Source organism: Silene latifolia, chromosome 9, assembly GCF_048544455.1.
Source record: "Silene latifolia isolate original U9 population chromosome 9, ASM4854445v1, whole genome shotgun sequence".
Lineage (NCBI taxonomy): Eukaryota > Viridiplantae > Streptophyta > Magnoliopsida > Caryophyllales > Caryophyllaceae > Silene > Silene latifolia.
Window position 1 is genome coordinate 1,040,011 of NC_133534.1, and position 25,773 is coordinate 1,065,783.

At 38.7% G+C, this 25,773-nt stretch overlaps 3 protein-coding genes across 7 annotated transcripts; 2 read left to right on the plus strand and 1 right to left on the minus strand.

Annotated features, from left to right (window-relative positions):
- Window positions 1-351: 351 nt before the first annotated feature.
- Window positions 352-2,383, plus strand: LOC141602324 (putative nucleoredoxin 1-1). The gene is made up of 2 exons (XM_074422627.1): window positions 352-1,942; window positions 2,049-2,383. The coding sequence occupies exons 1-2, from the start codon at window positions 364-366 to the stop codon at window positions 2,324-2,326; spliced, it is 1,857 nt and encodes a 618-aa protein (XP_074278728.1). The 5' UTR covers window positions 352-363; the 3' UTR covers window positions 2,327-2,383.
- A 6,923-nt stretch (window positions 2,384-9,306) lies between these two features.
- Window positions 9,307-11,596, plus strand: LOC141598603 (uncharacterized). Its single transcript, XM_074418298.1, has one exon. The coding sequence runs from the start codon at window positions 9,480-9,482 to the stop codon at window positions 11,376-11,378; it is 1,899 nt and encodes a 632-aa protein (XP_074274399.1). The 5' UTR covers window positions 9,307-9,479; the 3' UTR covers window positions 11,379-11,596.
- A 4,762-nt stretch (window positions 11,597-16,358) lies between these two features.
- Window positions 16,359-25,613, minus strand: LOC141598604 (putative disease resistance RPP13-like protein 3). Of its 5 annotated transcripts, none has more exons than XM_074418300.1 (5): window positions 25,435-25,613; window positions 22,328-23,940; window positions 20,608-21,838; window positions 17,556-17,683; window positions 16,359-16,928 (listed from the first exon to the last, which is right to left on the minus strand). In XM_074418300.1, the coding sequence occupies exons 2-5, from the start codon at window positions 23,929-23,931 to the stop codon at window positions 16,538-16,540; spliced, it is 3,354 nt and encodes a 1,117-aa protein (XP_074274401.1). In that variant the 5' UTR covers window positions 23,932-23,940; window positions 25,435-25,613; the 3' UTR covers window positions 16,359-16,537. The 5 variants fall into 5 exon arrangements, 3 of the variants coding, with proteins under 3 accessions (XP_074274401.1, XP_074274403.1, XP_074274400.1); XM_074418302.1 differs by lacking the exon at window positions 25,435-25,613 and adding an exon at window positions 24,176-24,237; XM_074418299.1 differs by lacking the exon at window positions 25,435-25,613 and adding an exon at window positions 24,042-24,190.
- Between the last annotated feature and the right edge of the window lie 160 nt (window positions 25,614-25,773).

The following is a 25,773-nucleotide window of genomic DNA, read 5'->3' on the forward strand; positions in this document are numbered from 1 at the left end:
TTTAAAAAAGACGTTAAAAACTATTTCTTGACCCGTATTCCGACCTAACCCGACCCGACCCGTAATACCCGACCCGACCATATTTGACCAACTCGTATTCTGATCCGACTCGGAGCCCGACCCGTTTGACAGGTCTAGCTAGAACAGACCATAAGAGAGTTGTTGTTTATTGTATTAACCTTAAATAGACAGGACATGGGTCAGGTCAAATTTTTTGTTTGAACTAGGGTTGATAAGAACTTGTATTGTTGTATATATATAAGCCGTTGTTCAAAGAGCTAGCTTTCTAGCAAGCAATTAGGGCAGAAATTCAGGATTTCGATCTCAAATTAAATTTTTAATTGATTCAGTTGATTATCAAGGATGTTTTTCCCCGATGCTACTTGGAGTTTCGTCGAGTCCGAGGCGGATCAAATTAGAAAAACTTATGGTTATGGGTGTGACGACTCGGAAGCGATGAATGTAGATTCGGACAAAGAAGGGATTAATCTAGTCTCGAACCTTACGAAACGTAAAACAACTAAGATTACGAAAGGGAAGAAAATAAAAGGCAGATTTAGACGGTTTTTGTCGAATCATGGTAAGACGACTCACTTAGTACGATTTAAACAAGGTTACGGTGAAATTGACGAACATGTTGGTTTTGATTTTCTTCGCGGAAAATACCTTCTTATTTGCTGTTTCACCGTGCCTATTCTCAGTTACGATGATTCTGCTGAAAAATGCCGTGCCATAATTGAGGCGTACAACGAATTGTCTCAAAAAAATCCGCCTTTTGAGATGATTGTGGTTGCTAAGATGAGAACTGATGTTGTTTATAATCAAAAGGCTGCTTTCGATCACTTTTATTCTGCGTTCTCTTGCCTTGCTATACCCTTTTCTGATTTTGAGACGCGTGGATATATATGCTCGTCTATTAGCGGCTCCAACCTGGGTTTGGACGACGGTAACTCTGCTATTTTGGTCGATCCTAATGGAATTGTTTTGCATAAGGACGAAGCTCTTGAATATTTTTTCTATCATGGGTCCGACTGGGCCCCGTTTCTCGGTAGCACTTTGCATGATATTTATACACAAGATGAGGTATTGAGATCGAGATTGGATCCTATGCACCCGTTTAACAAAGACCGTGTTAATGATGATCAATTAAAGACTCCTTTATCCCTTTACGGAGATATTCTGTGTTGCGATCCCTCTCTTGTTCTCCGCAGATTTCATGCTGAAACCGATGTAGCCTGTAGTGTTTTAGACCTGTCTCGGAAGTACGTGGGATTGTACTTGTGCATTAACAGGAGTATCATGGAAGAAATAAAAAAGGCCCACGATAATTGCTTAGCAAAAAATCAAGAGCTGGAGATTGTGTTGGTATGTATGTCTTTTTCCGAAGAAACAAACTTGTATTATACAGAACTCTGCAATGCAATGAGGTTTTTGAATATCAAATCCTGGTTTTTGTTCGACTACAACAGTAAGTCTTGTCGCAGACTGTGGCGTATATTTGGCCAAGGATATTGGTATCCTGAAGAAAAGCTTATCATTATACCACCTAATTGCGAATCTGGTGAACTTCATGGAATAGAAATTATAAAGAAATTCGGAATCAATGAATATCCCTTCACTCGAACATCTATTCTAAAACGTAGGTTGGAATATCTCAGATCGCTCCCCCCGGTTTTTTCATCATTAGTATTCAAAAATGGTCTAACGCAGAACGGTCTAGGGTTCAATGAGGAACAACTTCAAGGCAAGAACGTACTTCTTTACCTTGACTTTGGTTCGGGAGCAGATAAGCTTTACCGTCTGCTGATCCAGAATTATGAGAATATTAAGGCCATGGGTTCGGAAGTTGTGTTTGTTCCACTGCGCGGTGTTGAAAAACACGTAGTGGAACATTGTTGGAATAGACAAATGGTGGAACGCGTTGTCATTGAGTATCGTACAGGTTTGTTTTTTTTTTTTTTTTTTTTTTTTGTAAATACGCAAAAGTCTTACATTACAGTAATATGGCTTATACTGCAAAAGTCTTACATTACAGTAATATCGTACAGGTTTTAATTTTGAAGAAATGCCGTGGCCATATATGCCTCCCTGGATCGCGGCTAAATCAAAATCAGATTTCAAGAAAACGCTATTTTTTCCTGAAGACGATAGGATCGGTAGTTACCTTTTTGCTGTCGGGAAAGATGGGAAGATTGTTTCAAGAAACGTCGAAGACCGATTAAACACTGATGGGGTTACCGAATCTCTATTTGATGATGTTTTGGAAAGCGATTTAGCTTTCAGGTTTGCCCATATGCCTATAAGCCGTGATGACGACTACTACTAATATTCTGTGTGCTTTTGGTTTCTAGAATTGCATTATCGACGTTATTAACTACTGAATTCGGTCTGTAAATGGTAATACTGGCCGAATTCAGTAGTTAATTTAATTATACCAGACTTATTATGTTTTGGATCGTAATGTGTTTTTATTTATGTCTAATTAAAATTTCCATAGTTAAAATAAAAATCCGAGTAAGGTCGAGCTCAGGTCAATGATTGTCGGGTTGTATCGAGTATGGTCGAGCTCAGGTTTATTTTTAAATTTATTTCTTATTTTGTTGATTTGAAGTCTAATTAACTTAGCTTGATTATGTGTTCTGGTTAAGTAGTATTCACATCGAATATGAACAACACCCAAAATGAGGAGATCATCATATCGATTTTATAGCTATAAATGGATGTTCAATAACCCTCAGTTGATTTCTGGGGGTATTATTATTAGAAGACAAGTGGACCATGATATATGTGATGATCAAAATTATCGATAAAAAACTTTCCTAATATAAAAAGTAAATAAATGAATAAAATTTAACTAAACAAATGATAGGGACGAACGAATATAACGTTATAGTAGTTCTTTTTATCTATTCGTATTTTTTTTTCCTATATTGAAAATGTTAAGACAGATTACGATCTTGCAAATATAATTTGGTTCATTCATGTTAAGACAGATTAGATAGGTCTAAAATTCTCTTGCAAATATTCAACCTTAGATTTGTCTATTTGACTATTTATGACGCAAGTCTAAAACTTCACTAAAACTTGGAAGAAACGATCTTGAGAGACCAATCTTTCGTACCCTTTTATTTGTATTTTGTACCCTTTTTATTATTGATCGTCACATAATAATTTCGTACCTATTTACATAATAAATGTACTCATTTTATCATTAATCATGATTTATACCTATTTTATTATTTTTAGTACCACTTTTTCTTAAAATTGTACAATAATCTGTCAATAAAACTTATTAAGAGATCGTCTCTGAGGAGACCTACTCCCATATACACATTACTTTTGCACACGCTTATATTTCTGCAATTTACTAGCTTTGGCCATTTTCTAGTACACCTTTTATTACGCGTACCTTTAATTGTTTTTTTTTAAACTTTTATTTTTGTAGTACATTTTCACTTTTTCTTTTTGTCGCCCGAATTTTACTTATATCGCCCGAGTAATTTACAAAAATACCCTTCTAAAATTAAACAATCACAAAAATGCTCCTTGTATCACTAAGAACCTATCTATTTTCTTAGAAAATAAAAAAATTAACGCTACTACCAACGTACTCAAATCCTTTGAATACCGCACTACTCAAATTCAGTTTTTTTTTTTAACAGTTTGGCATTTGACGACGACAATTTAAGTTAAATTACTCACATCTCTTTTCAATTCATATAATTTAATTGTTGTAAACGGTTATTAGGTGAAACATCAATGAAATAGGGTAATTGAATTTGTAATTACCCGACAATTTGTTGAATCATTGGTAATTGATTGTTTCAATTAACTCGCTAATTAAGGGGTCTTGCACGACATAACAGCGGACCTTTCGTTAATTGCAACACTATATGGCAACGAAACTATCGTCTACCTCGCACGACACACCATCGGAATTGTCGTTTAGCTTGCACGACAACATACCACTGGTATTTTGGAGATGTTCACCATTGTTGTAGTATCGTATTTCTTTGACGAGTTTAAATGACTGTGTCATATGGATACCGTATAAAATGATGTGTCATGTAAATTAGAGGACGAGACTGTGGTTGTCTCGTTCGAATCAGATGACGAGGTCGTGGTCATGTCGTGTAGAAAAAACGACCAAGCCATGGTTTTGTCATGTAAAGTACATGACGATGCCGTAGAGATGTCGTGATGGGGACATGAAAAAACCAGGGGAAGTGGGGGAACGACGTGTTTACTGTTTACGGCACGATTTGACCATGGTTTTATCTCACTAACCATGCATGAACATCCCCCTTCACTCGCTACCAGCCACCCAAATAGCATGACGGTAACCCAATCCGAAAGTTCCGTCCAAAGTTAAACAACATTTCATAATTTTGCGTCTTCTACTCCATATGCATAAACAAAAAAACTTACTGATGAAGATTGAAATTGAAAATTGAAGAAAGTGTATGATCAAATCCGATTAATTTACTCGTTTCTCGCTTGTGAATTGTCGGCGTTTATGATTGAAAATTTAGACGTTACGTAATTGATTTATTGTGTTGGAAATAAAAAAGAGATGGAAGTATAATTTGAAAGTCAAAAGTTGAGGTAGATTAGGGGTAGAATTGGAAAGTCAATGTTCTATTTTGGGCGATACTAATAAAACACGGGCTACAAAAAGCAACTCCCTACATTTTTCATGACTTTTTTCCGTAAAGGGGTGACCGAGGCAATACAATGCGGATGGGATTTGTCTTTTAAGGTGTACTATTAGGATTTGTCATCAACTCATCATGTCATCTTTTAATCACAAATTCTTGTTTTTTTTTTTTTTTTTTTTTTTGTAAATACGCAAAAGTCTTACATTACAGTAATATGGCTTATACTGCAAAAGTCTTACATTACAGTAATATCGTACAGGTTTTAATTTTGAAGAAATGTCGTGGCCATATATGCCTCCTTGGATCGCGGCTAAATCAAAATCAGATTTCAAGAAAACGCTATTTTTCCCTGAAGACTATAAGAGCGGTAGTTACCTTTTTGCTATCGGGAAAGATGGGAAGATTGTTTCAAGAAACGTCGAAGACCGATTAAACACTGATGGGGTTACCGAATCTCTATTTGATGATGTTTTGGAAAGCGATTTAGCTTTCAGGTTTGCCCATATGCCTATAAGCCGTGATGACGACTACTACTAATATTTTGTGTGCTTTTGGTTTCTAGAATTGCATTATCGACGTTATTAACTACTGAATTCGGTCCGTAAATGGTAATACTGGCCGAATTCAATAGTTAACTAATTATACCAGACGTATTATGTTTTGGATCGTAATGTGTTTATTTATGTTGATTAAAATTTCCATAGTTTTTTTTATATTTGAGAAAATTCGAGCAATTTAGATTGGCTCCAATCAAATAAAATACGATCATGGCCGAAATTGGAATGACTTTTCATAAGATCATTGTGTATAAAAATTTGGATATATACGTCGTCAATTTTTAAAAATTTGTTAGTATGCTATTTTCTCGTCATCTAAATTTATATTGATAGAGACCAATATGATATATTGCCTCTCTTCGAAACAAATGAATGAGACGGAGTTGAGTAGTATGGTGATTAATAGTATAATTCTACATTAGAATTATGTTTTTTAAATTTTCAACAATGTTTTTTAATTGGTACGAGCAATTTGTAAGTTGTAACTGCGCTCTCGGTGATATAGTTCATATGGTGATATGGAGCCTGGAACGTTTGTCATGAATGTTGGCCCATTTGCAGACATAGCCCATTAAATTCCCTTAGCTCATGCTTAGAGGTGTGGCAATTGGGTCAGGGAATTTGAATTAAAGTCGGGTCGGATTACTTCGGATCAACCTACCTTTTATGCCATGTTGGGTTCAGGTTGGTCATTATCGTGTGAGATTATATTGGGCAAATTGATATACTAGATTGGGTTTGGGTAATATTATTTTTAATTTTGGGGTTTGACTGTCATTACGTTTTTTTTTTTTTTACCAATAATTTTCTTCTTCACCGCTATATGATTACTCTACCTTGTTATTAAGTCAAATACTCGTACATATCAACTAAAGCCCTTTCATATGGATCAATTTTAAGCTTATAACATTGCCGGATCGTCAATTTTATCCAGTCAATATCGTATCGAGTTAAAAAAAATTGAGTAGGGTCGAGCTCAGGTCAATGATTGTCGATTTGTATCGAGTAGGGTCGAGCTCAGGTCAATTTTTAAATTTATTTCTTATTTTGTTGATTTGATGTCTAATTAACTTAGCTTGATTATGTATGTTATGGTTAAGTATTCACATCGAATGAGCAACACCCAAAATGAGGAGATCATCATTGACTTTATAGCTATAGATGGTGTTCCGGGTTTAATTCCAGAGCAGATATTTGTTACCACTCGTAGCCCGTAGAATGATGTCTTTGCTTGAATCCTCCTTGCGGTCTCCTGAAACGATGAACAAACTGAGGGCTCGGCTTTGGCCGAGCGTACTCACTCCGACGCTCAAGTCGGAAACTTAGAGAGAAGTTGTTGTAACTTGGCTAAGAGTGTATTGTGGAGAGATAAGGAAGATATTACCAGATGAATAGTGGTTATTAGGTCAATTTGTGGATCCTTTCCTCAACGAAGGTTGAGGAGTATTTATAGCCTTCACCTTTTGTCACGTAGTGGCCAAGTGGCCATGTGGCTATCTCGGTGGAAAGACCGTTTGTACCCTCGGCCGATGGACTGTGGCGGGCTCGCCGAGGGTCTTGGATATGAGTACGCGGATATGTGCCCCGGTACTAGTTGTCGCCGAGACCCAAGTGACAGTAGATGGGCTCCGTCGGCTAGAGACGTCTCGAGTCGTTGACTTTCTTTGTGGATACCCTTGACCTTGCTCAATATGTTGACTGGGTCAGCGGTGCAGAATATGCCCCATCAGATGGGATGTTCAATAACCCTTAGTTGATTTCTGGGGTATTATTATTAGAGGACAAGTGGATTATAATGTATGTTATCGATAAAAAAATTTCCTACTATAAAAAGTAAATAAATAAATAAAATAATTAAATAAATAATAGGGACGGAGGAGTAGAACATTGTAGACTTATAGTAGTTCTTTCTATCTATTGGTGTATTTTTTTCCTATTAAATAATGGTTGAAAATTTAAAAGTATTTTAAGACTCTCTTAAGTAAGACTTACGAAATACGATAATATAATTGGGTTCATTCACGTTAGACAGATTAGATAAGTCTAATTCTCATGCAAATATGCAACCTTTGATTTTGTCTATTTGACTATTTATGACTCAAGTCTTGAACTTTCCATATACACATTGCTTTTGCACATGCTTATGTTTCTGCAATTTACTAGCTTTGGCCATTTTCTAGTACACCTTTTAATCTTTTATTACGCGTACCTTTAATTGCTTTTTTTTTTTTTTTTTTTTTAACTTTTATTTTTGTTGTACATTTTTAATGACTTTTTTCCGTAAAAAGGGGTCACCGAGGCAATACAATGCGGGCGGGATTTGTCATCATGTCATCTTTTAATAGAATTGACTTAGCAAGTATGGTAAATACTCCGTAACATTTACGTATTAAATTCTGTAATGTAGCTATATAGAAGTGATGAATATAAAAAACTTTTGTCATAACTAGTTTCTCATCACTTATGTAGGAAATTATGGTCTCTTGACACTTTGACAGTTACAATCTGACCATTTTCTTTCTGTCGTTCTCGAGCAAATTAGAGTAACTATATGAAGAAAAAAAATAATTATCTTCAACAAGCAAATAAGGTTATTTAGATTTAAAAAAGACTTTTCAAATACGTGCAATTATCACCGAAATTTAATTGTTAATTTTCTCACTATTTTGATTTATACTCCTTATCTCGTAAATGTCAAAACTAAGTACCTCGTATCCAAGCTAATAAGGATTATCCTTCCGTTCTTTTTGTGCAGAATTGGAATCCTCTCCACACAACGATCTAATATAATACTCGATATTTAATATTATTTTATCTAAAAATTAAGAAAATCTCTCTTAAATGAAGAAATCTACCCAAGAAAAACCTCCAATTAAATTACTACATAATGACAAAACCCACACAAAACATCCTATAGAGCATGCACACTAAATGAGTATGGAACTATGAGTTGAGATCATATATCTCACTTTTGTTTCTCATCTCCAGCTCGAAGATTGTCCTATTATCTTCATCTTAAGATAGCCATTCTTCACAAAACAAAAATGATAACTATTCTATTAAATTAAACTTGTCAAAATGAAGGATAATGAGATACAAAATGAAACACAAAATGAGACTAGAGAATCCGGTCACACGAAATTATGAATCCTCTCAATTTTTTTTTTTTTTTTTTGAAATTGTCATCTCATTAATAATCAACTAGGCGTAGGTTACAATGAAGATAACAAATAGACAAAGGAAAATCAAGATTGCTAACGTAAAAAATACATTCAAAATAACTATCTAAATACTGGTAATGGCGCTGCCGCTCCAAAATCATAAATTTCTTGAATCTATGAATAATCGATGTCTTTGCATCCTTCTTGATGGAGGGAAACAGTGTAGCCGTCTTGATGTATTCATCCACGAAACAAATCTGATAATCTCCCCGTCGATTAAAACTTATTATATTGATAACAATCCCACGAAAAAAATGGAAAAACCCCGAAAGAAGGGACGGAACAACAGATCTCACCAAAAGGGAGACTATTATTGAAAATAAGATAGATCTGCATAATATTAGTTGTTTAAGAGAGCTTTTGAGGGGCTTACCATCGATGGATGATCGATGGAAGCCCCCGAATAATAATGGAGGCTAGGTTTTTAGAGAGGGTTTTTTTAGAGAGAGGAATCCTCTCAATTTTTAGTCTTTTTCTAATTGTTGCTTATTCTCAACCTCATGAACCAATCGACCACTAAATTATTCCGAAATAGAATCTAAGTTATTGAAAATAGATAAATACCGATAGTAATAAATGGAGACAGTCCCAATTCAATTTGGATCCTCTTAATTACTTTATCTCAATTACCTCTCTAATATACTTGTATTCTAATATATTTTCTCTCTCTCCATTCATTTAATCATTTTTTTATGAAATAATTACAACCATGTGAACATCCCAAACTTTAATCCAAACCGTTTAAAAATAATAAAAGTCCATTTCTTTTGAAATAATGGAGAGAATCCGAACCGGTTTCCAATTACACTCAAAATACCCACATATTCTACTCACCTAAATAAATCAAAATAAATCACATTAATAAATGGAGGAAGTAGATAATTCTGCATCATCTAAAAAACAAACACTCCTCTACTCATAACTGACCTTTCAACGACGACTCTATTGACTTCATTAAAAAATCAACAATTCCACTCACAATTCTCTCCTCAATTCTAAATTCTCATCGAATTCCTCGAAAACAACGTCACAATTCCGACGAAATGACTGCCGTTACGGCGGCAAAAACGGCGGCGATAACGACGGAGGAGAAGCGTATCGAAGACGAACTCTCAGAACCGATAGTATTGGCGGAAAGAGTTCGGAAATCAGTCGGAGAATCGGTTTCGTTTAAGCTCGAATGCGCAGAAGTCGGCAAGAAAATCGACAGAATTTCGCAAATGCTCCGGTCCGCGGTCCGGTTCACCACGTCGCCGTCGACAACTGGACCGGTTTATGACAGACCGCTCCGACGAGTCGCCGTCGACGTCGCGAGGAATCTCAACCGCGCGCTTTCTCTTGTTCGGAAATGTCGCCGCCGTAGCTTTCTCCACCGTGTGGTGAACCTCGTTACGGCGGCGGATTTCCGTAAAATACTTCTACTTCTTGACGCCTCAGCCTCCGACCTGCACTGGATTCTCGCCGTCATGAATTGCGGCGGCGGAGACGGCGGTGTTACGCTTCTTCCGATCGCTAATAACGATCCGATATTACCCTGGGTATGGTCGTATACGGCGACGGTTCAAATGTCCGGTCAATTGTCGGACCGGACCGACGCGGCTAATAGTCTCGGCTCGCTAGCGGTCGACAACGACCGGAACAAAAAAATTATAGTAGAAGAAGGCGGTGTGCCGCCTCTTCTTAAGCTGTTGAAGGAGAATTCGTCTCCTGAAGCGCAAATTGCCGCGGCAATTGCGCTTTATAGTGTTGCTAATGAGAGGGAGAGAGTTAGATTGATTGTTGATAGTTTAGGGATTCCGATTATTGTGCAGGTTTTGAGTGATTCTCCTAGGAAGGTTCAAATTAGGGTTTCGGGTTTAATTGCTAGAATGGCGGAGTTTGATGATGTTGCTAAGGAGGAATTTGATAGAGAGAATGTAATTAGACCGTTGGTGTCGTTATTGTCGTTTGAGACGTTTGCTGACGATGTTTTTGATGCTAAGATGTTTAATTCCAAGCATAGTATTCATTCAATTGTGCAGATTAATAGGGAAAAGGAAGGGAAAGAGAATAATGACGGGTCAATGAGGCCGAGATTATCTCCGTCTTATTCATCTATGTCATCATCAAAGTATTCTGATGGAGGGAGTACTCGAGGTGGCGGGCAGACGAGGAGGGAAAGGGAATTGGAGAGTGTAGAGGTTAAGAGGGAGTTGAAGGTTAATTGTGCTAGGGCTTTGTGGATGCTTGCTAAGGGCAGTGTGTCGATTTGTCGGAGAATTACTGATACTAAAGGGTTGTTGTGTTTAGCTAAGTTGATTGAAAAGGAACATGATGATTTGAAGGTGAATTGTTTGATGACTGTAATGGAGATTACATCAGCTGCTGAGACGAATGTTGAGCTTCGTAGGTCGACATTCAAGACGAACTCCCCAGCTGCTATAGCAGTTGTGGAGCAGCTCTTGAGAGTGATTAAGGAATCGTGTCATTCTATGTATCAAATCCCGGCTATTCGATCAATTGGGTCGCTTTCCCGGACTTTCCCGGCTAGGGAAACCCGTGTGATTGGTCCATTGGCCGAGCAGCTGAGCTCTGAGGATCATGATGTTGGTACTGAGGCGGCTATTGCATTGATCAAGTTTGTTCACCCTGATAATTACTTGTGCCATGAACACGCTAAGTCGATTATAGAGTTCAATGCCGTGATTCCATTGATGAGATTGCTTAGGGAGGGCGAAAGGGCTCAACTACATGGACTGATTTTACTTTGCTACCTTGCTATAAATGCTAATAACACCGAGGCTCTTGAGCAAGCGAGGGTATTGACCGCACTTCAGGGGGCTGATCGGACTATGGCTGCTCAAAATCCGCAACTGAGAGAGTTGATTACTCAGGCCATTTACCATCTTGATGTTTATCGCGGTGATATTCATCCTCTTAGGCAGTCTTCACTGCGTATATAAGTAACTAAGTCTTCATCGTTAGAATTTGAGAAGAAAAAATTCAGAACGGGGATTTTTTTTGTATATAGACATTAAACAGTAAGTCGTGATTGATCAGAAGTGAATACAGGTTCGGAAAATAGTTGTAAAGAGGTGTCGTAAACTTTGGTTGATGTTCACAATTGTAATAAAATGTTCTGCTATTCGGAAGTAAACAATGATGAGAAAATTTCTCCTCCTGTTGCATTTTTTATAATTGTTAACTTGGATATCAGTTTGATTGATTATGAGTCCCGAGTTGAAATCAACTGTACTGAACGTACGTCTGAACGTGCTGAGTTATTTCGATAACCCGACTGTTGGCTTGCCGTCATACTGATCTGTGATGCAGAACAGCATGGAATTGGCCTGAGGTTGTTTCAGGGGCGGCACCGATTTTGTGTTGTTGACAGTGATTTGGCTGCTGAAATCAATCCTATCCCATTTGCTCATAAGCCGATTTGGCTTTTGTATTTGATGCTTTCTAGTTCAGTGTTATACTCTTATCAATTAGTCTTGCTGAAGACGGGTCGGCGGTATTGGAGAATTAATTACTTAATTCTTCTCTTGCTACATTGGAAAGGAGTTTTTTTTTTTTTTTTTTTTTTTTTGACAATCGGGTTAACGAGACCTACAAATTAATAGCACGCTTAGCTATCCTATGAGCGGCTTTATTACAAATTCTAGGAACATAAGCAAAAGTAACACAATGAAAGTTTGCCGCTAGATCGGTTATATCGTCAATAGTATTCCTTGTCCAATGTTTGAGTTGAGATAGCCGTAGGATTTGGGCAAGAACCTGAAGACAATCAGAGAAAATGTTAACATGGAGGATGTTACGCGAGAGCGCCCACTTTAAGGCTTCCCTAATTGCCAAAGCTTCCGCTTGTTCAAAGATTCTCCGCCATTCCTTTGATACAGAATTCAGAAACAATATCATTATCAAAAAGGATGCATCCGCCAAACCCAGCCGCAAGCTCCTTAGACCACGCCGCATCCACATAAATATGAGATCGAGAGCAACTCACAGAACTCTGAATCAGAGGAAAGGGTTCTCCATTCCTAAGATTAGTCAAGTCCTCTTCCATCAGTGTTAGGATAGCCATGGACCCCGGTTTCCCATCTTCAGCAGAAAGAGCTAGGTTAAGGGAGTCTTGATAAAGGAAGATAGCACCAATAGGAGAGCACTCGGTACTCTCAAAAATCCTTCTGCACCTTACCACCCAAATAGTCCAAAAGGTACACAAAAAGGAGAGACAAGCCTCAATCTTATTATCACCTTAAAAAGAACAAAGAAGCCAATTGCAAACCCAAGACCGGAGACTCAAATTATCCCCCGATTGTGCCCTAATCCCCAGGAGACTTCCACCCAAATTCGTTAGCAAAAAGAATGGTCCGGAACAGGTGTTCCGGTGATTCCGTTTCTTGTGAATCACAAAGAACGCAAGTAAAAGGGCCATCAAAGCCTCTCCTTAGGAATCCTTCCCCAGTGGGCAACGATTCCGTGAGGAGTTTCCATAAAAGAATGATCCAGCTTTTCGGTCCTGGCAGGTTCCAAAGGATTTTTTGAAAGACACTCATATATGCAGCAGGAACTCTTGATCGGTCCTTCGGGGAAGCTGAAGAGTTCCAGTGGTTTTGAAGAGCAATGTGATAGCCAATCTTAACTGAGTAATTCCCAGATGACGAGGCAGACCAATAGAAAGTGTCGCTGCCGTCAGAGCATCGAATAGGAATAGCAAGAATGTTCTTAATGGACGTTTCGTCAAAAGACATAGACACAAGTCTATGGTCCCACCTTTTGCGCTCACAAATAAGGTCTTTGATTCTCAAATTACACAAGTTGGGTGAATCAGTAAGAAGCTCAACACATCGTGGTCTCGGCACCGTTCCATGAACCCATTTCGAATTCCAGACACCAAGGTCAGAAGATGGGGAGAAGTTCCACGCTAAAAGGGGTTTGATGAGTTGAAGGCCCCAAACTATACCTTTCCATCCCCACGAAGAATTACTCTTGCCATCGTTAAAGAGCAGATCACCATCACACCACCTTAGGCCATATTTAGCACCAATAGATTTACAGAGAATAGAGTCTGGGTGGGTGATCATTCTCCATCCAATCTTTGCTAGGAGTGCTTGATTGAACTCCTTCATACGTCTAATACCCAGGCCACCATTCCTTTTGGGTTGACTTAGGAAAAGCCTACTACACCAACTAATAGAGGAGATTTCTTATGGCCCGCCCACCAAAAAATGTGACAAAATAAAGATCTAATCTTTTTGTCACACTTACCGGTATTTTGAATACCGATAGAAAGTAAACTGAGAGGGAGGACAAGACAGAAGAAATCAAAGCCAATCTACCCGCCGGTGATAGAAGAATGCAATTCCATGAAGATAATCGCTTCCTAACCTTATCAATGATAAACTCAAAAATTTCCCTTTTACTTTTATGCTCACCTGAGAGTCCCACTTTTGCCATTGGAAAGGAGTTGTACTAGAAATGCAGGTTGTGATTCTGTGTAGCTGACAAGACAGCTCCTAAATATCAGCATACTATTTTAGATCCAATAATGTTGCCCAGAGACAAGAATAGAGTCAGAATCGTATCATTTTCCGATTGTAACAGCTAACCACCTCTGTTTTATTTATTTATTTATTTATTTAAGCTTGGCACCAAAAAAAATGTTTTTTTTTAAGCCGAAGCAACTTTGACGGTGTATATAAATCGGTCCGGATTCTCTCCATTTCCTCAAAAGAAATGGACATTCATTTCTTATTAACGGTTCGGATTAAATATTATGATGAACCAATGCTTGTAATGTTTCATAAAAATAAAGGTTTAATGAATGGTGTGAGAAAATATATTAAAATATGGTTGTATTAGAGAGGAGATGGAGAGAAGGTAATATTCGAGTTGCTATACTTTGTTTTCAAAAAAATTATTTTGTAGGAGTATTTCAAAATTGTACAAATGTATGACTATGACATCTAATACATGAAAAAGAAAGAGTTCAATTAACAAAATGCGAAACACCAACACAATAAAGTACTCCCTCCTATTCTAGATAAACCTCCCTATTCATGGGGGGCACTAGAATTAAGGAGAGTGATTAAAATAAGGTAAAGTATTGTAGTGAGGTTTGGTAATTGGAGAGAGGGAAGGTATTGTGGGGTATTATTGTGGGTGGGATGATTAAAATAAGTATTGTTGTGGGGTAAGTTGATTAAAATAAATATTGTTGTGGGGTGAGGTGGGGTATTGTTGTGGGGTAAGATGATTAAAATAAGTATAAAACTTTACTAAATAAGAAAATAGGTAAGGTATTGTGAATAGATGAAAAAAGGAAAGAGGGAAGTTTATGTAGAATAGGAGGGAGTAAACTTTATCGTTTCAAAAAAATGCATTGGCTGTGCTGTCAAAAAATAAAATAAAAATCAGCAACTCTCCTATAGGACCGTCCTATAGCATAAGACGGGTCCAATAGGAAAAAGTAGCCCAAACAAAAGACCTACAATCAAAACAAAACAAATACGAAATACAGTATAAAGAATAGTAAGCCTTCGAAATCGCAGCCACCAACAAACGATGAACAACCGCCATTGCATTTCTCCGTCCCCGTCCCGCCATCTCTGCCACCATCATCTCCGCCGCATTCCCGACTCGCTGAAGAACGCCGATCAAGTCACCAACATGCCGATTTTCTTTTTGAAATTGGAAGTTTCAAGTTTCAATGAATATCCACTGCATCTAAGTTCTAGTTACTATCTCAACTCGAATACTTGATATTTTAGATTGAAAACTTTAATCTTTATATGGCTTTATATTTTTAAAATACTCAACCCTGAACTTTATTTTAACAACCAAGGTTTTTAACATCAAAACCAACAATTTTATCATTGAATTTTTCATGTATTATGATTGATTGATTTAGCTTCTTCTATATTTTTTGTGAAGAATGATTTTAGTTTGATGAATAGTAGTTTTAGTATGACAGGTTCATGCTCAAGACTTTGGTTGTGTCCTTAATTTCACAAAGTATGAATTCATCTTTCATGATTGATTGTTTTAATTAGACAACAATAGTTGATTGAGTTAAAAACTTACGGATTTGTGATGAAAGTATCGACGTTCACGAGCAGGCCAGATGGTGAGATCATTGTCGGTGAAGACGGCGAATCCGACATTAAACGGTGGCTTAGGGGCGGACGGACACGCGAAGAAGGGATTGTACCAGGAGAAAACAGTGAAAGACCGAGTGTGAGAGAGGATAAAGAAGTTTGGGTTTTATTTTACTGGGCTTGGCTTATAATACAATTAGTCTTCAGTTAATAGACTGGTCTTATGGTATGAGACGGTCTCATTAAACAATTTGTGTAAGTCATTGGCTTATTACTTGTGCAATTACATGATGTGAGTTGGGCTTGCTAACCCAACATGGCAATACACTTTAGGCCTTATTTGGATGGATGATTTGGAAGAGTAAAGAAATGAAAAAAAAAAAAAAAAAGGGACTCGGGTTCTTTTGTTCGGTTATTTTGCTTACATTGCTTATGGCACACTATGAGGCGAGAAAAGGGCCATTTATGGTTATTATAATTGGATGACAAGTGGATAATAAGGACCGAAAGGAGGGAAGAGAATGGAGGTATTCATTTTTTCTCCTCCATAGCAAATTAGAATCTCTTTCCCATGGAAAATTTTGAAAGAAAATTGTATCTAAACACCCTTCAATCAATCCCCCTACCCTTCTATTCCGTCCCTTCACCCTCGCCTCACTTTCCCTGCCCAAAAGTGTGTCCAAACAAGGCATTACTCAAAGCACAATTACGAATTACCCCCGGTTTTTCCAATCTCAGATCCCTTATCCAAGAATGAGTCCAATACAAAATTCACCGATTAACATGCCAAGAGGGTCCTTATATGCAAACAGGATACAACAACAGAAATATAGCAGTCACTACGCACAGGAAGGAGCATATGTTAGTTTGATAGTCATATTGACATTGAGCAGTGTACTCCTAACCTGAAATAAGAAGCTGCCAACACATAGTCGTATGTCATTCTGATTCGTTTCACACGCAAAACAAAAAAGAAAGAGCTTGTAGGAGGCTGGAACTCATCTGTGATATGAGACACTTCAAGGCTTAGGTTGGATGATGAAACCTTTGACACTCAGAGGATAACAATAATTGGACAGAGTAGTGTAATGCATGGAGACTTGCATCTCTTCATCGGTATCAAGCTGCACCTCAAATTCACCACCTGGAACTTCAACCCATCCATCCATGGAATCAATTTGCTTATGTTGCTTTCGAAGAGGGAGTGCATGACCTAGGTAGGAAAGTTCAGTGTGGACAATTGTACCTCCTGTAATCATATCCTCAACAACTTCATCATCTACCCAGCCAGCCAACATGACGAGCCAAATTATCTCATAAGTCACAGGTGAAGACAGATCGGCGGTGCTGAATCTTCCATGAACGTTGACTTTTTCACACCAGTCTGGATAAATTGACACTATCCCATCTCTGTGGCTCCCAAAATAAATAAACAAATCGATAAAAGAACATCGAGTGCCTACAAAATATCTATTTCATATGAATAAGGACAATGACATCATATAAGCAACGATTTTTGGAGGAGGAAACTATATTATTCCTCTAAAATTGACCAATCTATTGTATGAGTTTTTTTACCTCAAAAGAGTGGCACAAATGTTCACAATGATCTAATTTGTTAGTCTAGCAAATACAATGAGAATAACTCCTTATTTGGAAAAAGTGTTTTACTCTGATGACAGCAATAGCATTAGAAATTCCTGTCGAGATCAAAGATCAAACACAATGCTTTGACTTATTTACTCGGTTTACTGATAATTCATTATCTGTCATCAAAATTATCTGCAATTAGCTAACTCGAGTTCAATGTTGTTCGTGTAGCAACATAAACTCTAAAATCCTGCTTATAATTTCAATGCGAGTCAATTTATCTCATTAGACAAATCTTCACACTTGCTTCCATATATGAAAGTAATATTAAAGAGCTTTTATCACGATAGGGTCGAAGAATAACCTAAGAACTATACATAAATGCAATTTACCACTTTGGTGATTCAGTTAAACACAGTTCAATAAGTAAATATGTACTGTACATACATATCTCGGAAATTCCTCATTCTCAGACTGTGTTCACCTCCAATGAAATCTGGGGATGGGAGGAGTCTTAAAGCATACACCATAAAGCAATTACAGTAGATGTTGTGTCGCTCAACAACCCAGTATTTCTGATTGTCAACAAAGTACAATAAAATTAGTCAAAAACTAACTGTTAAGAAGAGAAGTAATTATGAACAAACATGCAATGTATACTTGACAACGTGTGTAGGTTTGTAGCATCAGGCAACTTATATTTATTAGATACAGACGATTTGTAACGAGTCATAAAAAACTCTTTTTTATTAAAATAAAGTCACGTATAAATGGGAAAAAAAGACGGTCAAAGTTGCGCCTCAAAGACCACCCAAAAGCTAGTGTAACCTTTGGTTGGGATTGGAGGAAGTACTTAGCTCCCCTTAGGTAAGTGGAAGTTCCCACATGAACTAAGATTCCCTCATTCTAACCAAACAGCTTTAACCCAATTTCCCAATTCATTTGAATTTCTAATTCATATGAATCTAATGTTCATGGGAATTTAAGCTACCCACAGTGAAACAAACAAGCACTGGATAGCAAAAGTGGAGGGAAAGGGAGGGGAGGGGGAAGGAGGGAAGGGAAAGGGAAAGGGAGAGAAGGGAAGGGAAATGAAGTGTGGTTGTTTGGATACAATTTCCCTCCAAATCTTGCCTATTATGGAGAGATTTTGATTAGGCTTGGAGGAAGGAAATTGGATCCCTCCAAATCTCTCCCCCTCCATTTCCCTCCACCCCCATTTGCTATCTAAACAAGGGATTTTAAATCCCTTACTCTCCCTCCCTTTCTTTTCCCTCCAAATCCTTCAATCCAAACACACCCTTAGAGTGCACGTCTAATTTTGTGAGCCTCTTTTTTATCAATTCTCCATCCTTTTGGATAATATATCCAGAAGACCAGAATGCTTCAAAAAAACAGATTCTTGAACGAATCGTCCATCTAAGGTGATCAAAACCTATTTCTTAAACACCATTCACTAAACTTGCACTTTAAAGGTGCGTTTGGATAGTAAAAATGGAGGAAAAGGGAGGGGAGGAGGGAAGAGGGAAGAGAAAGGGAGGAAAGGGAAGGGGAGGGGAAATGGAGTGTGGGTGTTTGAATATATTTTCCTTCCAAATCTTGGCTATTGTGGAGAGATTTTGATTTGCCTTGGAAGAGGGAAAATGGATCCCTCCAAATCTCTCCCCCTTTATTTCCCTCCACCCATATTTGCAATCCAAATAGAGAGTGTTTGGCAACAAGAATTTAATTTGAAATGTCTCATTTTAAATTTAGCTAAGTGAAATAAAGATTTGAAATGAGGGGTTAGTGAGTGGATTTCAAATGAGTTTATTTTAGCCTTACTTGAATTTGGTAGGGATTTGGAAATCCAAATCTAATAGGTTTGCCAAACATGTAAATTGGTCCAAATCTGAATTTGAGAATACAATCTTTGTTCCCAAACACACCAATAAGGGATTTCAAATCCCCTACTCTCCCTCCCTTTCCTTTCCCTCTAAATCCCTCAATTCAAACACACCCTAAGGGGTGTTTTGATTAACATAGGAAAGGCGAAAGAAATCAAGAAAGGGATACGGCGATACGGGCCTAAAGGACATTCCATTTAGGGGGCGTTTGGTTGGGACAAGGGAAAGGGAAAGAGAATCGAAAAGGGAAACGAAGGGAAAAGAATGGGTTCCCCTTTGATCTTACCACATGTTTGGTTTGAAATGGGTAGAGGAATAATAATAAAAAAAATACTCAAAACAACCTCACTCCTAACCACCACAATCGGCCAAGAACCACCCAATTAGCACTGACTTCAGGCATTGGCCGACGTCCTCAGCCCGCACCTTCCCTGGGCCGGTGATCGCAACCCCACGCCACTCTCACCCTTATCGAAACCCACCACCCCTCGTCGGAATCATCCACCTCTCACACCAAACACCACAACAAACACCAATAAAACCCATCCCACACCCCCGAAACCACCTTCCCCACTTCCCAAAACATCAGATCTGGTGTTTTGGGGAGTGGGGAAGGTGGTTTCGGGGGTGTGGGATGGGTTTTATTGGTGTTTGTTGTGGTGTTTGTATGTTAAAGGTGGCTGATTTGCGTGATGTTGGCGGTCGAAGGGAGGCCCTGCCATGACGGCCGGAGATAGGCGGCACCGGCGCCGGCGTCAGTTGTGGTGTCCGTGATGGTGGGGGTGGCGGGTGTTGGCAGTGGGTGGTGTGTGTTGAAAGTTGTAGTGGTGCGTGGTGGTGATGGTAGGTAATGGGGAATGGATATTGAAACCCTTGGGGGGGGGGGGGGGGGTTGGAGAGTATCAGTTTAGAGGGTTTGGGGGTGATTCATGTATGGAAAATGGGTAAAGGGTAACAAAAAAGATGACTAAACAAACATCAACAAGAGGAATGGAAAGAATTTATTCCCTTTCTCTTTCTTAAAGACCCCCAACCAAACGCCCCCTTAGTCAATTCTTAGGACTTTCCCATTTAGTTTCACCTCCAATGGTGGACAATGAGGGAAGCTGCGGAGTCAAAGGTGGTGGTCAACAGCCGTGGTGGGGAGTAGGAGAGAAAGGTGTTGACAGTCGAGGTAATGGTTTCTAAAACGGTGGGTGAGGATGGGTAACCAAAGTAGACACCCTAAATATTTAGTCTTTTTTATTCAGCTTGAGCCCGGGAGCATACCGGGTTTACCTCAAGGTTCGGCCTACATCTTGGCACCTTTAATCACATCAATCAACATGATATCATTCGCAAATATTATGACTATGGAATATTGTCTCTAATTGACCTTGTGAATTCAATCATGACAATGGCAACGAGAAAAGAAATAGGCGGAGAGCCTGGATGCTCCTCAATCACAACGGGGAATTTTTCTTCTATAAAGGCTTAATAAAAACTACATTTGAAAGTAAGTATACCTCGTTTGCTCCACAATATAAGAAGCATGGGCATATTAGTGAGTCATTCGAAGCATTTCACCATATAAACTATGAATATTTTGGTTCCGCAGACAGGGAAAGACTTACCTGCTTCTTATTATCCAGGAAAATACCAGTAGTGAGCTGCGCATATAGCTTATGGATGGAAGAAGTGTCAACAGGGGAATCAGCTCGACTAATGATGGCTCCAAAATTTGAGGGTAGCCTAAAGTTTTGGGTTGACAACCCATATTTAGCGGCCTCTGATATAAACGAGGCAGGAACTGCAGCGAAGTCGAAGTCAAACTGTTGAAGTGTTGTGACAAACTCCAAACCTGAAGGAAACTGCTGGAGACGCCCGCATCTTGTAATCTCTAGCTTCTTAAGACAAGGCATAGCACCGTCATGTATCATCCACATTTGAAAATACAGGAGATTTTCAAGGTAGAGCTCCTCAAGCTGGGGAAACGACCCAGGTTTGCATACTAACTCAGTACCTTCAAAGGCATTAGATAATATTAGAAGCTTTAAGTGAGATAATACCCCCAGAGCTGTCATGGGGTCCTCATCCTTGAGCATGCTGCCCTTTAATTTTAGGGTGACAAGGTTAGTCGGTAAAATGAGAGACAATGGCATCCGAACTTGTCCGATCAGTATCAGTTTATGCAAGCAGCGCTGGTGACACAAAGGTTCCACATTAAGTAAGGTTATCCCACCTTGGAGCTCACAATGGAATGTTTGGAGCCGATTGGATATAATGCTTGGGTTACTGAAGGCAGCCTGCAGTTCATCCTCACTGGACACCACAATCTTTAGCTTTTTTACTGTGCTGCTAAGTTTCGGAATCTCCCTAGACAACCATTGGTGGCCCGCTTTGTCCTGCTTCACCCCCCACAAGGTCAGTAGATTTGGTAAAGTACTCAAGATTAACTCTTCCACATTCCATTGACAGTCAATCGGCAAAAAGAGATGCCTAAGTAGCACAAGCTTCCACAAGACATTGGGGATTTCTATAATTGGTTCACTATCTTTTGAGACAACGTCCCTATAGTCCAAAACCAATAGACATCTCAGTTTTCCAATCGAACCTGGGAGCTTTGTAATGTTAGTGCCTCGAATTTCCAGGTATCTAAGGTGAAGTAAGCTCCCAATCTCCGTTGGCAAGCTACCATTAACTGTCCTGATGCCCTTGAGAGTCAGCAACCTCAGCAACTTATAGCTCCGAGGCACAATTTTCAAGTCCAAAGTCTCCGTGTAGTTATGACCAGACTCCGGAGTATTTGAACTTTTCAGCAACACAAGCGACCTTAGATATGATATTTCTGCAGGGAAAGAGTTGCTGCAAAAAACACGGGGGAACAATGAGATACTAATCGTATGTCATAATGGATATCATAGTCCATGCGATTTCTTTCACTTTCTTATTTGTGTTATGAAGGTCATGTGCAACAAATTTACCCCAATGGCAGAGATGTGGTAAAAGAGGTTGGATAAATGCAGTCTTACCCCTATGTTATAGTCTTATAGGGAGGTTGTTTCTAAATTACCCAAAATGAAAATTGCATCAGAATTGCATCGAATTACTGCAACTTTACAGTGAGAATAAGAACAGCCGTTTTCTTGAATCGTATTGTTTTATTCCATCATACTTTCATACGTAAGAACAAAAAATAGTGTCTTTGAGACTTCGACTACATAAGAAGTCGAAAGAGGGAACTATGCACATTTGCACAATAAACTTTGAAAAAACATCTCTGGAAAAAAGCAAATTAACATATTACGGAATGCATGTTCTACAAATGCTAAAAGTAACACTGATTTTCATCACCTGTAATGAAGAGCTGCCCGACGTGGTTGGATTTCGGATGCACACTTATCTCTGAAGCCTGGTACACTGACCGGAGCATAAATTTGTAGAAAATTCAGTTCCTTGGCCTTTCTGAGACCAACATCACGTAAAAGATCATGCAACCTCACTACCTTTATTACTCCCTTGTAATTGATTCTCACTACCTGGATCAAGAAGCGGTGACTTAGCTCCTCTAAATGTTGCATTGCTGCATCTTCTACAGGCATGTCCTCAGGTGCAGACACAAGACCTTCAGCTATCCACATCCGAGTTAACATTCCAACTGGAACTTCAAAATCTTCAGGAAATAAACTCAGGTATAGAAAGCAAGGCTTGAGATAATAAGGCAGGTCATCATAGCTCAAAGCCAACATATCCCCCACTCTACCATATTGTGAAGCTATGTTATCCATCGCTCTTGACCTTACAGCTTCATTCACCTGATACCATTCGGCAATGCTGTCTTTCATGTTTAATATTCCAGCTAATGCCACTATAGCCAAGGGTAGGCCATCACATTTTTTGAGCATCTCCTTACCTAGATTCTCAAAGCTTGCCTCGCTGCAGTGTTTACGATGACTTAGGGCGATCTTATGGAACAACTCCCACCCCTCCTCATCACTTAAGGGCGCTGGCTTGTAATGGTAAGTGTTCTGAAACTGGACAATGTCTTGGTTGCGGGTGGTAATGATGATCTTGCTTCCACCATGCACGTATCCAAGTGGGAGAGCACTGAGTATGTCATCTAAAGCCTCTCTCTTCCACACATCATCTATGACCACCAAATAGGACTTCTTCTTCAAAGTGTTACGTATCATGTCGATCAATTCTGGATCTGTCAAACTACCAGTGCCAAAATTGGCGAGGGTAGCTTCCGGGTCCCTAACCTCTCTCAAGATCTTAGATAGGATATCCGAGGTGCTCCACTCTTGCGATACTGATACCCATGCTGTACAACTAAAATATTCTCCGACGTAAGGATGATTGTAGAGCTTCCTGGCTAAGGTTGTTTTCCCCGAGCCACCCATACCAACTATAGCTAGAAAGTGTACATGAGTCTTCCCCTCGCCAGTAAGTACTTCTAACAACTTAGGAAGATCTTTGTTCAATCCAACATCAAACCTACCATGAATGTCGTCATATCGGTAGCTTGGTGGCCTTTCTCTCCTAAAGGGCAATATCCCCGTGTCTTTTCTGAGTCCCAAGCTATTTAGATTGTCACCCACTTGTTTCAACCTTGTATGGATTAACTGTATCTTCTCACGTATTTGGTAGAGAAGGCGAAACTTGTAAATGACTCTGGCAGATCTCAATACCCAATTTTCATTACTCTGTCGAACCTTAAGAATGTACGTGTCAATCACATCTTCCGCATCATAAGCAAGCTTCCTTATTTGACGTACTGAAGCGTTGATTTTTTTATCATCCTGCCTTGCATCAGCATCTTGGAGGTACTGCAGCATGCATTCTAGCTCATATTTGAGTCCCTGAACTTCTTCTTCGACATTGAATAATGGTCTTGCCTCTTGGACTAGCTGTGACCCAATCCATTGAACAGCTGATACCACAGTAGATGATGCCATAAGTGCGTTCTGTTATCAATTACAAAAACTGTGTTAATCGATGATACATAATTTGGCTACTGGTCTAGAAAATGTAGCAGCATAAGTAAGATTGTTAACACTTTACACACATTATACAATGAAACTTTCCAAAGAAATGGTTGACCAAAGACTAATGTGAAGATCTCACATAACCAGTTTGAGTGGAGGCAATCTATCTAATACTCCGGATAAGATAATCTTTCCGTCCCAGTCATTTGTTTACCTTTAATTTTGCCACAAAGATGAAGAAAGGAGGAGGGGACCATTTGTGGATACTATTACTCCCTTCATTCAACTCCACTTTACATGTATTCCATTTCCGTCCATTCAACTCCACTTTACAGGTTTCCTTATTTGGCTAAAAAAATGACAATTCTATCCTTATTGAAAATCTTTATTTACACAAAATGCCACCCAAACCCCACACTAACCCACCATAAAACCCCACCTTTATGTTTTTTTAATATTTTTAACCTCTTCTTTCTCTTTCCCCATGTACTTTTAATACTTTTTTAATCCGCTCCTTAATATCCGTGTAAAAATGAAAGTTGCAAAGTGGAGTTGAATGGAGGGAGTATTGAATAACAACTGGACAATAGGTTACGTGGATGATCAAATTACCCTTCAAAAACATACCTAATTCATAAAGGCAAACAAATGACGAGACACCCAAATATCCTAGGTTAACAAATAACCGAGACGGAGGGCGTATATCTTTGTCAATTGTTGTCCTTTGGTTTTGGAACAAAGACGAGGAAAAAAAAAAGTGTCAATCACTAAATGATGTCGAATTGTTCATCAAGTTCATTTTTAAAAGGGTTATTTCATAACAATAATCCATCCTATTGGTGGTCTGCAATAATCACTCCATCTTATCAATAATCCCAATTAAATCTAACCTAGGCACCCTACCTTCTAATAACGAACCAACTGATATTTTTTTGAAGTTTATGTTGGACTATTTGATAGTTTTTGGACAATCTAGCTGGTATATGTGAATTTTATGTGTAATATTTTCAAGTGATAATCAAGAACTTGGTTTATTTGATACACATAAACATCACAAAATATCAGTTGGAAGGTATGGTGTTTAGGTTGGATTTAATTGGGATTACTGATAGGATGGAGTGATTATTGCAGACCACCAATAGGATGGATTATTGTTGAGACACCCTAAATGGAAATTGGATAACAAATGAGTGGACAGAGGATATATCAAAGAAATTGATGAACGAAATTAACTGAGGTGACAGGCAAGTAGTTGAATGTATGAATATTCAATTAATCAATTGCGTTGAATAATCAACGGACAACGACACCGACGACGACAAAGACTTGGTCCCGAAATAATTTGCGGTCCGCTAACATGAATCATCATTCGAAACCGCTTAGGTCTGAGTCCAATAATAAGCAGATAGACAAAAAGAAAGTTCTATACAAAAATCAAAGTGCTCGTATTAATAAAAATGGCAGTGGACATACAGTGTAGAGGAGAAGGAAGACGGCGGACGGCGGTGTAAAAGGAAGAGCAACAACGGTGGAGAACGGTGGTTTACTGGTAGTTGTGACGCCATTGTCGCCGTGTTGATGCGACTCAGGGACAGTTTGACACCTGTTTGGCTCAAGTGTGAATTTCCGGATTACACTCCCGGTTGGTTGTGTGACTCGTTTAAAAACTCGATACAGACCCGATATAAAATTAGCCGGATATGGTTAAGACACTTGGAAAGTTAAACGATTGAGTTTTTTTTTTTTTTTTTGGGTTTAAATCAGGATTTAAGTGCTCATTTACTAAAATGGATTGAGTTAGGCCTTGTTTGG